The following is a 16,378-nucleotide window of genomic DNA, read 5'->3' on the forward strand; positions in this document are numbered from 1 at the left end:
TCTACAAGAAATTATTTGACCTTCTGACCTATGTAAGGAATAATAATAAAAAAAAGGTAATTAATTCAACTACTGCAACTACTGTTTATTTTTCGCCTGGGGCCCCCAAACTGCTGAGTCCACCACTGCATACGGCTGCATGTGACGAAGTCTTTGTGAAACTTTTCTACCGTTTTCCTACTTGGTTTTTAATTCACCTGCTTTCAGTTTCAGGTGAGGAACCTTGAGCAGTTCTTGTAGTTTCTTTTGGAACCACAAGGACCATGCAGGATACAAATCCTTTTCTCTCTCTCAGCTGCTGAAAACCTAACAGAGAGATTTTTTGACTCAGTGCAGCTTTTGACAGCAGCAATGTCATTAATTATGTGTCTTTTGGATTGAATTGTGCCTTCAGTGAAAACGCATCTATCCATCAAAATGTCAAGTTCCCAGAAATCCACAGGACCGGCCTCTCTGCTAATATTTCCTCCAAGCACGACAATTTAATGCAAATGCACTTCTGATTTGATAAACAGGAGACACATGAAGAGGCTTTTGCAGACGACTTAAGTCCGTCACAATAATCAAAGCTGCTAACGCCTTTTTTCTTTTTTTTTTTTCTCCCATACGAGGTTGACAAGATTGATTTTCTTCACCCTCAGTGTCTGAGTTGTGTCTGAAAGCAAAATAGCTTTTGTGTGAGGAGCGACATGGTTCTGTCGCAGCCTCCTCCATCCTCCACAAGCTTTGAATTATTCCTCACACTGCCGCACTTGTTACCTGGAAGTGGAAATTTCATAAACCGTCTGTGTGAAAACAAGAAAGCGTGTTTCTGCAAATGTCACTAGTGAAGGTTTTGCTGCGTTCTCGCCGTTTGTTCTTTGTTCGAGATTTTCTCCAGGTGCAAGCTTTAACACCTCCATGCTGTCCTTCACTGCTGCACTCCTCCACTGGAGCGCCTGGCAGGACATTTCCTTCCTGAAGAAACACCTACGTGAAGCTCTGGAGGCTTTCAGAGTGACCTGGACTGCAGGGTGAACTCTGCAGAGTCAAAGAAGCAGAAGAAACGGCTTTATGGTCAAATCAGGATCAGCTTCAAGTGACTCAAAAATCAGACGGAACATTTGAAAAGAAAAAAGAGGTTTTGACATTTTAAAACGTGTTTTAAACACAAAAATACACATTGTAAGCTTGACATGAAAATAATGAAATTTAGCTGCATTTTTATTTAAATTTCTGCTTTTTTCATTTTTCTCTCTTTTTGCTTTAAGTCCTAAATTTGCATTTTTAATTAAAATTTTTTTGTTTTTGGGGTTTGAGCCTAAATTCATGTTCATTTCTCGCACCCCGTGTCAGCTTTCCTTTAAATCAAGTTCAAATTGTCTTATTTTTCAAAATGTCAGATTTAAAATATTTGTTTGTTTTGTTTTGTTTATCAAATGTTCTATTTATTTTTCAAGTTTATGATATATTTTTTAATTTACAAATTTATTTACAGAAATTTGATGATTTGTAATATTTCTATCAGGTTTTTAATTTATTCTAACTAATATTCAAACATTTTCAAGTTTAAAATATTTTTTTTCAAATTTACAAGAATTGTTACAAATTTAGTATTTCTATTAGGTTTAAACTGTTTTTTTTTCAAACAGACTTTTCTATTGAAATTTTGCAGTTTAAAAAACGTACAAATGCATGCATACAATAAAAATAATTTGAATATTTCGATTTTTTTTTCAATTTTTTCATTTTTAATTTTCAACACTTTTTTCAAGTTTGAAATATTTTTCTCAAATTTACAAATTCATTTATCAGAATTTCAAAACTTGTTTCAAACATTTAATATTTCTGATAGGTTTAAAATGCTTTTTATTTATAAATTAGTTTCTCAAAATTTCCATTATTTTATTTAAGATTAAAATATGTATGTTTTTTTATTTACAAAATAATTTAACAAATATATTTTTTTTTAATTTTCAATGTCCATCAGATTTAAAATACTTTATTTTCTTCTAATTTTAAATGTTTTGTTAAAGTTGATGTATGTGTATTTTGGAGTTTCTATTTTCAAAACTGCTTTTTTTATATTTACAATCTTTTCTTTATTTCCTATAAGCTGATCCTGATTTGACCACATACTGCTTGTTCACGTCTATAGAACTGGTTTGCTGCTTCTCCCCCAACTCTACAGTTTCTGTCAGGTTTCAGCTGCAGAAGAGAACAAATAATAGATCCTTTTTCAGACTTAAAAAATAGGGACAAACTTGTTAACTGGATCCTAAAGCTTTTTTGTGCAAAAACATCTACAGACTCAACCTTAAATATAAAAACAGGGTCAGCTTGAACACAAAAGAGAGTAATACTCATCAGAGTGTGGTTGTTGTATTGATGTCACTGCTCCCACAGCACATGCTCTCATGCATAATTCTGCCGGCACTCGCTTTGTTTGCAAAAACCTCAAGGCGTCCTAATCTCCCGTTGGGAACAAAAAAAGAGAAGACAAAGTCCTCCATGACTGTGGAACGGATGCCTCTGTGCTTAAAGCAGCAATGCTCTCCAGGGTTGATGAGCAGATCTGCAGCAGAGCGGCTGCAGCAGGAGTTCAGCAGATGGAGAGCAGCACATCTGACAAAAGAGGCTTTTGAAATGCATTAGAGGGGCAGGAAATGCACGTCTGGATTTCAGAGACTCTGCTGCTTCAATTTCCGTTTCATCCAAACATTCCAGTCTTCAACCAAGTGCAGCGACAAACATCCAGGTCCTGTTTGTGAGGAGAAGCTGATGGGAACCCCATCCTGAGCTCGTTCCCCTTCATGCACAGAGTCGAGCTTTTAGTAATGACTGAGCTAATTATGTCCCACAAACACTTTGGTGGAAGATCTGCGCAGGTCAAGTGGGTTCGTAAAACTGCGATGCTCTCAGCGTTCTCATCATCTTTATCAAAGTGTGTAATTATGTGAACCGTCTGAAAGCTCAGCCGTGGAGTCATCCGACCAACCCACAGCGTCATGCAGAGTTTCACAGCTGTCTTCTGCAAATGTTTGCAAAAAAAGCCGTGGAGATGCAAATGAGGCGGAGAGCTGTGGGTGTGATTTCAAATTGGGGAATGAAAACTTTGCCCCATCAGGGCGTAGTTGTGCGTCTAATAATATCTCCCTGATTTGTGTGTAGAAGATCAGCTTCTTGGAAGCTGGAGAAATGTTTTCCTGGGTTTGGAGCACAGAGGATGGAGCCGCTGGAGAAGAGCAGGCTGATTGACAGAGCATGCAGATGCTCAGAGCTCAGCAGGCCCCAAGTCTCCTTCCTTATAAGTGGATGTACCTGATCTGAGCTGCAAACACTTCAGCGCCACAGGCACGATTCATTTAATCCATAACATACTCCATAAAACACGCAAAAGTCATCTATAAATCAGAAAACTGTCTGTGCTGCAGCTCTACACACTTTCCTTCTCGTCTTCCTCGCAGCTCAAATCCAAAACATTTCTAATCTAAATAATAAAAGAAGCTAAATCTAAAGAAGAATTTCTGCTTTGGATTGAACTTGTAAAACATTCATCTGATGTCCATCCTCGGCCGATCTGAGCCACTTCTTCTGCCTCAAGGTGCAGTAAAGGGTGAGTCCAAAATAGTAACTAAAGTTCATCAATAATGAATGGAAAAGTGCAGTAGAAGAACTCCATGCAGACCATGAGGCTGACTCTTAAACAGAAATGATCCAGATCTGACAGCAGCCAAAACAAACACAAGGACAGAAACACTTCAAGGGATTATTGAAGATATTAAAAGCTAATAAACTTCAAGATAAATGAACTACTAAAGAAGGAAAAGTTTTATTTCAATTAGAGCTGCAGCTAATGATTGTTGTATTGACTATTTTTCACAATTAGTTTCAGCTAAGAAGTCTATTTGCTTTTTCTGCGTACTTCCAAAAAGCTTCACAGCTGCAGCAGAGAGGATCTTCAATCAACTTATAAACAATTCATTTTATACGTCATTGAAGTATCAACTACGATCATCTTTTGATCTTTTTTCAAAGCGTTCCTTGATTATGATTATACTCTTTTTTTTTTTTTACCAAAATCCTAAAAAAAATATCATTTTCCAGGACATAGTTTCTGCAGAGCAGCATAAGTTCATTAGAAATTAACCTCTGAGAAATGGGCGGGACTACTGAATCAGAGCAGAAAAACACTATTTTGATCAGAGTGGGTCTTAAGTTAGTTTAGCAGATGTCACTGTTAGCTTGAAAGGTTCAAAGCTTCATGAGGCTTCATCTGCACCTACTGAAAATGTAAAAACTGTTAAAGGCCCACTCCAGTGAAAAGTGTTTTTGGTGTTTTTAACATGTTCTTGTAGCATATCTCTGATGATGGAGGACATAGGTAGAGGCAAGTAAGCTCAAATTTGCATTTCTGAGTATTTCTTTACTCAAATCTTTATATATCAGGAACAAACAAAAGAAATGCAGTTTCTTTTTCTCACAATTTTTGTTACACAATTTATCTTATAGTGAGGGGCTGTAAGCTAGTGGGAGAGAGAGCAAATGGAGAGCTCTCAGCAACGGAGAGGGTGGGGTTGTCAACAGTCCCGCCCACAACTCAGAGGGGAATTTCTAACGAACTCCTGTCGCTCTGCAGAAACTATGTCCTAGCAAACAAAATATTTTTTTATTTTGACTAAAAACGGCATAATCATAGTTAAAAGATCACTGGGAATGCTTTAAAATAGATCAAAAGAGCTCTAATTTAAACAATTCTGACAAATTAAAGAACTAACTGGAAATAATCTAGCAGATGATGGAATAATTTGATGGAGATCATGGTGTTAAATCCACATAAATGGGACTCAAACTTGTGACATCGACTCTTTCTTTCTATTGAATCTGCAGCACAAAGACATGAAAATGAAAAAGATTCTCCTGAATTCAAATGAACACCAACAGTTTGGTCTGTTTTGAAGTGCAGATGATTAAACTTTTGAGGAATATATTTGATATAAAAAAAAAATTAATCCAAACGTTCTCGGTGTAATATTCTAATCAAACTGATGGAGAATCCGATCGGGGTTCATTCAGAGGTGATTCATCACTTCTTCAGCTTTAAACTTTATTTTCTCGTGTACCGATCACTTCAACATCAAAGGAATTCTTGCTCGTCTCTTGATATTTTATTTCACACCATCCTACTCTTACCGATTACAGGTTGCGAGCGTTTTTAACATCCAGGTAGGACTCTGAATGATGATGTGCTGTCAGAGGAGTAACAGCAGCTTTTAGTTCATTTTCAGAAGAGAAGCCGGAGGGGAGTCAGACGTACGGAGGTGCAGGTAAACACCGAGCAGCTGGCGACAGGTGAAGACGGATCTGCTGCCTTTGAAAGAGAAGGTTTGAGAGGTTTTAGAGGATGGTGGTCTCCACGCCGCGCTCATCAAACTTTAGTTAAACTCTGTCACTTTGTCATAGACAGAGGTAGAAAGTGCAAAGATTTTTCATCAGCTCTTCTGGGTTCACATTATGGAAGGTCAAATGTTTTTAATTTAAAAAAGGAACAAAGTTTTCCGTCTATAAGGTCCATCAAGCTAAACAAAAAAGTCAGATAACTTAACTTTCTTTTGTACTAATTCACACATGACTACAGTACCCATAATGCTCAAGTGGTGCAGCTTGGTGGTTTACCCAATCATACCGACATCTTTTGACAGATTTTGTTGAGCGCTGTGTACCACAGAAAAATAGCTTGAGGTCAGTGAGCACAACCAGAATTCATACATAAGAAACGCTGGATGATTGTTTTTAAACAAACATTTAAAGGATATTAGAGCAATTTATGGTCCAAAAATACATAATGGTCACTAAGTTCATGAAATTAGGGTTGAAATATAGCTGCTTTTTTATTTTCTTCTATCACTGCTGACATTACATTACCTTGGCTAATACTACATTTGCTTTAGTGAGATGATCCTATGTGGCACAGGATGTCTTATTTTGAAAGGAAGTCATGTGAACTCTGTCAAAACATTTTCCTGTTTAGAAAAACAGCTTTTTTTCTCCTCTTTACATTTGTTTTTAACATTTGCCAAAAAAAGAAATAAATAAACAATACTTGATTTCTATTAATTTTACCAGTCACAATAAAATTTATTTTAATCAGTGTCTTATTTTCCAAAAGGGTGAAGTCAGACTTTGTGGCTCCTGCTAGGGTGTGGTCAGAGAGAAATTGACCAGAATGATTCTTTAAGGCTATGTCTGAATTCTCACCCTCATTACCATTATCCCTTAACCACTAAAAAACGATATAATGTGGGGCTATCCAGTGCCCTGGACTTTAAAATTCAATTTAGACACCATGCTAACTACGTTTTTTTTCTTTTAAACGGCAAGTATGACAATTTCACAAAGTGAAAATCTAATCAATACAAACATTTTACGTTTATTTGTGACTCTACTGTGTTCTGATGATGAAAATATGGATGGTTTAATAAAAAATTACATTTAAACACTGGTTTTTCACAAAAATTATTCAAACGCATTACATTGTGGTCTATATTCGCTAATGTAGTGAGAGTCGATTCACACTGGGAAAAGTCTTGATTGTAAATTCAGACGGCACCATATAATGCACTATGTAGTGAGTCGAGAATGAATTTGAACATAGCGGTGAAGGTTGCTAAGGCTTTAGAGCTGACAGATGAGAGTGGAGCTGTGTCATCACAACCGGAAGAGGAAATGATGAGGAGAAAGGGAACGTCTTCATTTTCATCTTCGTTTAATTAACTCCAAAAAGCCGGCCTCTTAGGAAACAAGAAAACAAAAGGTCCGACCTGTCCTCCGTGAGTAAAAATTCCCATGATTCAAGCAGAAATCAGATCATTTCAAAGCATTGTTGTGTTCGGGGGAGAACCCCCCCCACAGCTCTCCCCGCTACAGATTCCTGCAGAGCTCAGGCTCTGCAAAATAATCAGCAGCTCTATTCTTTATTCCGTTTTAAGTCGTCCTCGTCTCTGCTGTGGACCGAGCAGCTCTGACAGCAGCAGAAAATAAAGCTGCAGACGAGACAGAATCAGCAGAATCCAGAGTTCTGCAAAAATACAAAACAAGCAAGACTTTTATCTGACTTTAGTGATCTTTATTACCTTTGAGGATCCAACTTTCGCATCAAGTTCTGCAGACATCACCAGTGTTAACACACACAAAGATGCCTAACTAACACAGTAAGGCCACATCACTGCTTGCACGACAACAGTACAAAGTGTGAAAAACCCTCATGAAGTTTACAAATGATAACAACGTAGAGTCTTAATCTTCCATCACATCTGCTGTAAACCCGTATCAACACCAACAATGTTCAGGAACATATTTAAGCTACAGGGATTCTGTACATGTGCATCCCTGACAGAAAACATTATAAGTTTATTCATTTATCATACATTTTCTCTAAAGCTAAAAGTGACAAAATGAACTTTAAAACCACAAATCATTCATGTTGATGCGAGATTTGATTATTTTTATGAACCTAAAAAGTTTTTTAAACAGTAAGATTCTAACATATAATGGCTCAGTTTGGTTTTTTAAGCAAAATAAATGGCAGAAATTGTCCGTATTTTACCCACAGAGCGGCGTGGGGATGTTTAAGGGTCCCACAGACAGCCGCAGGGGTCGCCGCAGACCCTCTTCCTGTCCCAGAGGGAGCGCAGCTCCTCCGCCGTGTGCTGAGGAGACGACAGCATGTCGGCGTAACACTCCTTCTCGCAGAGCCAGCCGGCGTCCTGAAGACAAATGCAAGCAGGTCGGCTGTACGTGAGAACTGGACTGAGTAGCCCCTCCCCCTGGGGTTTTAAACAGGAAGTAAAAAAAAAAAAAACAGAATCCCAAAGACTTCTATAGAGAAATAGACAGTTATTACTCAGTCGTTTTATTTGTCAGACTAAAAAGTTTTGCTCTGACAACATTTCTTCATTTTTCTGTAGTTTAAGTTATTGAATCTATAAACTGACCAATCAGATGCCTCAACAAAAGAAGGAGGAGCCTGCTGGCCCCACATTGAAAATGTTCGACAGATTTACTGTAGCCCGCTTTGAAAGAGTAGGTGTGGCCTTCCAACAAGCTCACTCCTGATTGGTCAGAGCGGTTGCTATAGAAACTTCGACTCAGACCAACTTGGCACAATCACTGCTTACTGACGACGTCTGGCTCCAACATGGCGGCGTTCATAAGGTGAAACAATGAATTGACTTCATTTGGTTGGAGCCTGAAGTAAACCATTTTCTATGGATTTCTATGGATGAAATATTAACAGAACCAGGTCAAAAAGCTTCCCTTATGATCCATAAACAGTTTAAACTTTTTTAGGAGTAATATTTCCGAATCCCTGTCATATTTACCTTTACCAAGTGATGAAAGCTCCTGCTAAGATCTATTTTTTTCTCTGAATAAACAAAAGACTCCAACCTGATATTTCTGTGGTCCAACAGCTGCCATCCATATCCCCATGCTCACATCTTCTCCCTGAAACCCAACATCAGGTCAAGTTCTGGTCCTGATGAACCACGGCCTCCGGGAGCATCGGTGTACCTGATAGGCCTTCAGTTTCTCTGCGTTGCTGGCGAGCCACTGGACCAGGTCCTGAGAAACCACGTACCCCGATCCACACGCGAACGCCGGGTAGGCCGGACTGGCGTACTCCAGCTCCTGCCACTTCCCGATGCGATCCACCGCCCAGTTCTGCCTGAAACTGGTTTGGTATGCAGACGTGTTACCCTCTGGAGTCTCCACAGGTTAACTAACTCAGAGAGTGAGACCGCTCCGACAGAGAGGACTCTAAAAAACACACAAACTCACTTCCCCCACCAGAAATTGTTGCGCTTGAGAGCTTTGTGGTCAATTTTCATTAACACAGAGTCCACATCGATGTAGCAATCATCGTCTGCCTTCAGCAGCAGCATGAACTCTGTGTTCTCCACAGACCTGCCAGAGAAAACCTAGATTCAGGCAGGTTTGCTCTTAAAAATCACATAGACAAAAAAAACATCAACATTTTACAGTCTGCTCCCTCACAGCTGCTCTTCTCCATGAGTGAGACAAACTTTGAGGCAATGACACACTTTCATTTACTGATTTCCTCAGAGGGATCAGGCAATTTGGAGTCATTAGCACTCGTACCATTTATAGAACTGCAGCAGTTTGGAAGGCACGTTCCTGTATGTGTCCACCACGTCCACCAACACCATGTCTCCATGCCGGAGGCTCTCCTCCTGCAGCGCGGCGTCTTCCAGCTTCAGCTTGGAGGCGTGGCTCTCCATCCGGGCCGGACGACCACGCAGGAGCTCCGCCAGACCGTCTCCATCTGGTGTAAAATAAATAACTGGAGATAAAATGCTTTTATCTCCCTTTGGTTAAATGAGTCATAATTTATCCAACAGGTCATTAGTTTTCAGAGATATTGAGCGATGAGATTCATTTATTATCCAATAAATGGCTTTAAATTCATTCTCTATGGATCTAAATGCAAAAACATGAAGGTAATCAATAACATTACACCGCATCTGACAGGGGAGAAGCATCGCACAAATCTAATCAGCTGCCAGAGTGAACGATGTCTTTTTACGCGTTTTTATTCTGTCCTGGGCTGAAGGACCGGAGAGTTTTCACTATTCTTCTTTCTTCCTGTCACAAACTCAAAAACTCACACCTATAGTAACTAGTGAAAATCAATTACGAAAATAGTGAAAAATTGATGACATCACAGCGGGTGAAACCGTCAAAAACAATGAGTGGGTCAAAAATCTCTTACAGGGGTCAAAAAATATATTTCCGAACCCACTAATGAAACTAAAACAGACATTTCAGGAACATCCATAAAAAACTTTGAATTTATTATTATTATGGGATGGCCTGAAGACCTTTGGCTTGGCGGCTATTTTGTGGCAAAATGTAAAATTTGATGATTTTTACATTTTCGCAAAAATGGGAAAAGAAAACTTTTCCTTCAAAAAATTTCACACATATGTCACCAGGTTGAATCTATAACCAAATTCTCATTGACCTTTGACCTTAGGAAGAGATCACCATCTTCTATTGTCTTTTTAAAAATCCTCTTTTGTCCTAGCTTTCAATTGAAATTTCCTAGAGATTTCGATCTATTACCTCTTAATTCCTCCAGCATCATTGGGAAGCTACTTGAGGAAAAATTTGGTTATAAAGCTTCAAGATTTTAAAAGGTAACCAAACAGGGAAGTTGGAGGCTGACTCCACCCACAGTTGAAATTTGAAAATCCAGTCAGAGGGGTGGGGCTTGGGGGCAGGACTGTTATCATTACTGGAGCTGCAGATCATGACGTGGAACTTCTGAAACTTCCATGGTTTGACCATTCACGAAAATCAACTGTAATACCTCGTTTCATCCTGTAGGGGGCAGAACACAGACGGTTTTTCAAGAATTAAACAAGTTTATTTTAATTTGACAAAAATTTGGCAATGCCAAACAGACTGCACTTTTAAAGCTCCATTTATAGAGGTAAAAAGCCAAAAAAAAAGCTGATTTAGGGTTTGGTTACCCTTTAAACTGTGTTAGTGCGACAAGCTCACAAAAGTGGCATTTCTCTGTTGCTCACACATTCAAATATTGTAAAATTTAAAAAAATGAATCCTTGATCTGAACAAAATGAGATGACATCCGATACGATTGTTTTAGGAATGTGGGCGTGGTTATCAAAAAGCTTCTGTTGCCAAGGAAATCCAAAAACGTACTTTTGCAGATTCTTCAAAAAATTAAATATATTTGTTCGTTACCTCCAGGTGACTAAAACATAAAATGGTTGTTATGGTGACAAATCAACAGAAAAGGCGTGATTTTTAAACATTTTTTTCCCATTAATTTGTCAAGTTCAGCTCTAACCAGAGTGACAGGGGCAGAAGGGGAGAGTGAGGGGCGTAAAGGCAGGTCAAAAAGGGGCAGGAAAGATTGGGGCGGGTAGCTCATCTCGCAGCTTAAATTCCATTTCCTTCTTTATGGACTTTGATTTAGCTGTTTTCATCAAAAACGTTACCATAGATGGTAAATGTGAAGCCTCCGGCCAGACCAGGAAATCCAAGAGCACTTCTGTGGGGCAGGATGCCCTCTGCAATCTGCTGGAACAGAGAAGGTTTCAACCACAACACTCCAACCGCTCCTAAAGATGTTTGAGGGGCAGCAGATGGTCACGCACAGAGGAGATCTTGAGGACTCCTCCTCCATCACTGAGCTTGACAGACGAGGCGTTGACCGTGGTCAGAGCAGCCGAGTCTGCGCTCTCCCAGACCAGCGTCCCCTCAAAACCCTGCAGGAACAACAATCAATTCCAGGTGGAGTCCCCCAGGGTCCGATTCTAGGACCACTACTATTTCATACACAAACGCCTCCAGTGTCAGATCCTTCAGCTCAATCAGTTAAGCATCTTCACTGGCTTCTATCTCCAGAGATGACTCATGCTGCCTACAGATCTACTTCAAATGTGCCCAAATTTATCGAGTTTTACATTTAAGCTCAATTTTTTGGGGGGGATGATGGACCACATTTATTTTCCTCCATTTTATTGAGTTCTCAGACAGACCAAACCTTAGGCAGGATGAACTGCTCCACAGGTTTGTACCACACCCAGTTCAGCATGGTTCCTGTGCTGATGGGGCTGAAGCGAGCCGTAACCACGGCCTCCTGCCAAAGCAAACAGAACGCCACATGTTATTCACATAAAAGAAAACAACAAAAGACAAAGACTTGTGGTATCTAAGACTCTGATCACCTCTTGATCAAGCTGCAGAAGCTTGACCGTCACATTTCCATGAAGCTCAGGTCTGGAGCTGCTGGAAAACACCCCAAGTTTGGTAATGACCACCGGATGGAGGACCTTGAAGTCCACGGCGATGGCGGACACATCAGAAGGAGCGAGCACAGAGGGGTCAGCAACCGCCACGGTCTCTATCTCAGCATCCTGACCGCTCACTAAAACACAGAGAACAACCGCAGACATTACAACCCGACCTGCCGAGCTTCTCCTCCTCTAAGATGAGGAGCTCAGAGGAGGAAACTGCTACACCACCAGCACTCCGAGGAGCTGCTCCGTGAACGGCGCTCTCCACTCTGGATTCCTAATTACAAAATAGCGGTTCATTACTCGCAGGATCAATGAAAAGATCAAGACGGTTGAAGTGAAGCAGGTTTTTTTTCTTCCTCCTGACGTTTTCCTCTAAAGTTTGGCTGTCGTCTCCAAAATAAAAGGAGTTAAGACATCCAGACAAAGAGGAGCAGCTTATCAGGAGGACAGAGGGGAACCAAGCTGCAAGATGTTTCCAGCTGGAGAGCTTATCTACAGCCATTAAATACAAAAACTTTATTGTTGTTAAGGCAGGTAAAAGTGTAGCTTCTGTTGGAGTTAAAAGAGGATTTTAACAAATATTTTTTTACTTAAAATATCAACAAATTTACAGTAACAGTCTTTCTTCAGGTGAATTCATATTTTAACCCAACAGATCTGCAATTGATATAAAAATTTGCCAACATGCGACAAATTTTACATTTCAGAATGCACAGGTGACTCAAAATCTACAATTTCCAACTAAATAAAGTATCTGTCTGTGAATATTTACCAATCAGGTACAACAGAAATTATTTATTTTGAAATTTGATGGAAATTACAGTTTACTCTGTAAAACTAAGCTCTAAATTGCTGGGATTTACAGATACATTAGATCAAAATCATGTTATTTCTGATCTGCAGGGCAGATTGAACGCAACAGGAGATCAGCAGCAACACTGCGGGATGTCAGGATAAGACTAATTGAAGCTTAACTTATATGTCTTAAGGTATATGTGCTGCAGAAAGACAAATTAGAAATCATAGATCACCTTGAAGTCTCACTCCAATCATCTTTTGATCTATTTTTAAAGCATTCCCAGTGGTCTTTTATATTCGATTTTTTCGTTTTCATCCAAAATCCAAAAACCTGTGACATAATTTCTGCAGGGCGACAGGAATTCACCTCTGAATTGTGGGTGAGACTGTTGGTGCGGAGCAACCCCGCCCCCCTTTTCCTCCTATTTGCTGAAAGCTTGAAGCAGCCAGCATATTTGTGACAGATTCGATCTTTTTCCAACATCATTTTTCTCAACTGCTCCTGATTCACAATGATTTGAATACTCAGAAATGCAAATTTGAGCTTAATTTTCTTTATATGTGTCCTACGTCATGAGAAAAATGCCTCAAGAACATGCTAAAAAAACACCAAAAACAGCATTTTTATTGAAGTGGGTCTTTAAAAACTGAAAATGTATTTAGCATTTGTAGTAATTAATATGATGAATAGTAATTTTCTGCTATAAAATGACTTTTGCTTGAGAAATATAATCATAAATGATTCAAAAATGTTAAAGAAAAGGATTACTAACTAGTTTTGAGTTAAAAAGTTTGTTTAAATTTCTGCAGAAAGGGATTAAATGTGCTGCTAGCTATAGGCTGGAGCGATCTCCTTTGCAGCACCAAACCTGGAGGAGCTTCTGCATGACAACGCATAAGATGCTCTGTTGTTTCAACAAAGAGGACTGGGAGTATTTTTGCACATTATGCAACATTCTTTCTTTGCACAATCAGCTCCAGAGGCTTGGGATCCACTCGGAGCAGGAGGGAGGGTTTATGAATAGGGAATGAGCGCCGAAAAGGAGGTGGTGATTTGGGAATTTAGGGGATTCCTTGTTGGCAGGTAAAAGCCGAAGCGTTTTACCTGATCGGGATCTTTAACGAGTTCGTCCACACCATCATTCGATTTGATATCTAGAGAGCTTCTTCTTTTTGGCACAAAACCTTTTCAGAATAAGATCTAAGAAACTAATTAGCATTCAACTTCTTGCAGTCCCAGAGAAAAATCCCTGTGATGAATGCAGCACAAGCAAGTTTCAGCAACAATTAGCGCCGCGTTTAATGCGTGTTTTGACCCGAATCCTGAGTCAGATGCCCACCACGTCTCGTTGTGTTAAAATGACATTAAGTCCTGCGCCAAAAGCCCCCTCCGATTCTGATGCAAATCACGTCAACGCTTACGGCCATTAACGTGGTGGAGAAGCAGGGAAATAAAAAAGGCGGCCGTGACCTTAAGAGCCGTCTCCAGGAGAAGAAAGTCCATTCAGATGAGCAGTAATTATGTTCCTGATGGTAGCAAACAGGGAGAAGAGGTGACACGGCGGAGCTGGACCCACTCCTTCAAGGTGAGAGACATTATAATTACTGCGGCCATTCAGCCTGACAGCAAATGCATTCAATTATTTCATGTATGGCGAATCAGCAGCTCCATTTTCCACGTGTTAGAAGGTACCTGATGGCTCCTCCTGCAGCAGACGTTTCTGCCTCGGATACAAAACGGAAAAAAAGTTGTCCTTGAGCGGTGGGTGAGCATGAATAAAGGTGTCGCTTCTCTTTTGAACATTCATTCTTTCAACTCCTCTGCTGTTGTTCTGCCTCCACTCAGCTCCAGCATCACATTTGCAGATCATTAGGAGTTCCTCCTCTGTGTTTTATCGTCTTACCCGGCTCGCTGAAGTTCAGGAGGCTGCAGGAGTACGGGTCCTCCCTGTCCTCCTCGGGAACAGCACAGCCATGTTTCCCCACGATGAACTTCACCTCCACCCTGAAAAACCAGCACATTCTTTTTTTTTACATTTCCAAAGCTTGTCCATCTGTCCGCCCTTTGTTGCCATGGTTACGGGGGTTTGCTGAAAGGCCATCACACCTTATCTGTTCTCATATCACCAAATGAAAAGGAAATGGATAAAAAAGTGAAGGAAAGAAAGGAGTGGGTACAGATAACAGAGGGTTATTTGCTGCCAGCTGAGCTCTGAGATGACTTCTGGATGGTAGGTGGAGAAAGGAAAGGTGGAGCTTGGGCTGACCTGTGCTGGAAGTGGGGGTGATCTCTGATGTAGCCCAGCCAGGTCTCTCTTATGGCTTGTCGCAGCTCATAGTGGTGTCTTGCTGACAAAACTCCCACCAGGACTTCATAGAAAGGCAAAGATTCATCTGCATGAGAGAGAAGAATTATGCAGCTTTATACAGATAAAAAGGCTTGTTTGAAGAAAGTTTCTTGCTTAAAGTGCGCAGCTTTTTATTAGAAGTACAGCAGAATGGAACAGTTCAAAGCAGAGATGCTTCATTCTGGCTCCACAGCAACGCCCAACGCTCCGGAACTTCCCATGAAAACACCTCAAAATCACACCAAAATATGGAACATTTAAAGTGCTATTCTACACAATCTCGCAACTAATAAAAAGCTGCAGCAAAGGTAAAGTTAGCCAGCCGCTCGCAGGACAAAGTTCAGAGAACCCCGGGGTTGAAAAGTACCGGAGTGTGGAGCGCAGTCCGGCGGGGTGGAGGAGCGTCGGTGCGCCAGCCACAAGTGCACCAGGACGGCGGCAGCGCAGGGCAGCAGAGTGAGCGCGAACCTCCGCATGGACGGAGCCCTTCATTCAGCCGGAGCCGACTGCAGCTGGAGCGGGGCACAGCCTCTTCCTGAGCCGCACGGCCACGCACGGAGAGAGCTGCGACGACTGAGAGCCCAGTTCAGGCTCCGCAGCTCAGCGCCGGCGCTCATGGCCGCTGCCGGAGAGCAGGACCAATCAGAGTGGAGGATCTCTGACGCAGTGCACTCTGGGAGGTGAAGTTTGTGCCAGCAGCCAATCAAATCAAGCTTTGAATATAACGTTTTTTTATTATTATTATTATGATTATTATTAGCATTATTTTTATTAATATGTTTTTGCCATTTTTTTCTGTAGCAAATTTACATGCCTTTATAATTTTAGGTTAACTACAATTATATTTAGTCTTTAATAAAAGTTTATAACGAAAATATAACTTTAATAATCAATAATAATAACAATAATTATTATTATTAACATATTTTATTTGTGTCTTTTTTCCAAGCAATTGTACTTACCTTATAGACCTACTAATGACACAGCCTTGACGGATAAAAACATTGTAAAAGTTAAAGTGAATTAATTACTTAATTAGATATTTGCTAATTTATTAATTAGCTTCAATTAAACAGTAACACTGGAAAACATCTGGAATATTAATTTCTTCCCCATTTGGCTCCATCTGGGGGCAATAAATTAAATTCTGTGCATTCCCACAACATTTTCACCACCTCATTGCATGCAAATGAAGTTTGCACATTCTTCAAAATTGCGCATTTTCATAAATGACATTTTGTTGTGTTTTTACCTTCAAATGTATTATTTATTATCTTTACTTTGAATGTAAAAATGAAGTGAAGCATTTTTTTTATTTATATTTTAATTTTTGTTTCATATTATGAACTAAAACTGTTGGCGTACGATGCATTTTCAACAATGCTATTAATATATTATATTTTA

The 16,378-nt window shown here is 40.0% G+C and overlaps 1 protein-coding gene across 3 annotated transcripts; it reads right to left on the minus strand.

Moving 5' to 3' along the window:
- Positions 1 to 6,728: 6,728 nt before the first annotated feature.
- Positions 6,729 to 15,606, minus strand: b3galnt2 (beta-1,3-N-acetylgalactosaminyltransferase 2). Of its 3 annotated transcripts, none has more exons than XM_024297935.2 (13): positions 15,342 to 15,606; positions 14,894 to 15,020; positions 14,531 to 14,631; positions 11,757 to 11,956; positions 11,573 to 11,668; positions 11,184 to 11,294; positions 11,025 to 11,103; positions 9,139 to 9,322; positions 8,818 to 8,943; positions 8,551 to 8,710; positions 8,428 to 8,484; positions 7,590 to 7,745; positions 6,729 to 7,057 (listed from the first exon to the last, which is right to left on the minus strand). In XM_024297935.2, the coding sequence occupies exons 1-12, from the start codon at positions 15,448 to 15,450 to the stop codon at positions 7,608 to 7,610; spliced, it is 1,488 nt and encodes a 495-aa protein (XP_024153703.1). In that variant the 5' UTR covers positions 15,451 to 15,606; the 3' UTR covers positions 6,729 to 7,057; positions 7,590 to 7,607. The 3 variants fall into 3 exon arrangements, with proteins under 3 accessions (XP_024153703.1, XP_024153702.1, XP_024153701.1); XM_024297934.2 differs by having other exon boundaries at positions 7,586 to 7,745; XM_024297933.2 differs by lacking the exon at positions 6,729 to 7,057 and having other exon boundaries at positions 7,084 to 7,745.
- Between the last annotated feature and the right edge of the window lie 772 nt (positions 15,607 to 16,378).

Source organism: Oryzias melastigma, linkage group LG15 (genome assembly GCF_002922805.2).
Source record: "Oryzias melastigma strain HK-1 linkage group LG15, ASM292280v2, whole genome shotgun sequence".
NCBI lineage: Eukaryota > Metazoa > Chordata > Actinopteri > Beloniformes > Adrianichthyidae > Oryzias > Oryzias melastigma.

Bases quoted from the DNA above. Each gene is read 5' to 3' on its own strand.
- b3galnt2 (XM_024297935.2), bottom strand. From the start codon at position 15,450: ATGCGGAGGTTCGCGCTCACTCTGCTGCCCTGCGCTGCCGCCGTCCTG. The intron at 11,957-14,530 runs GTAAGACGATAA...TCTGTGTTTTAG, and splicing joins CCTGAACTTCAGCGAGCCGG to TGAGCGGTCAGGATGCTGAG. The intron at 11,295-11,572 runs GTTTGGTCTGTC...TTGTTCCTGCAG, and splicing joins AGCAGTTCATCCTGCCTAAG to GGTTTTGAGGGGACGCTGGT.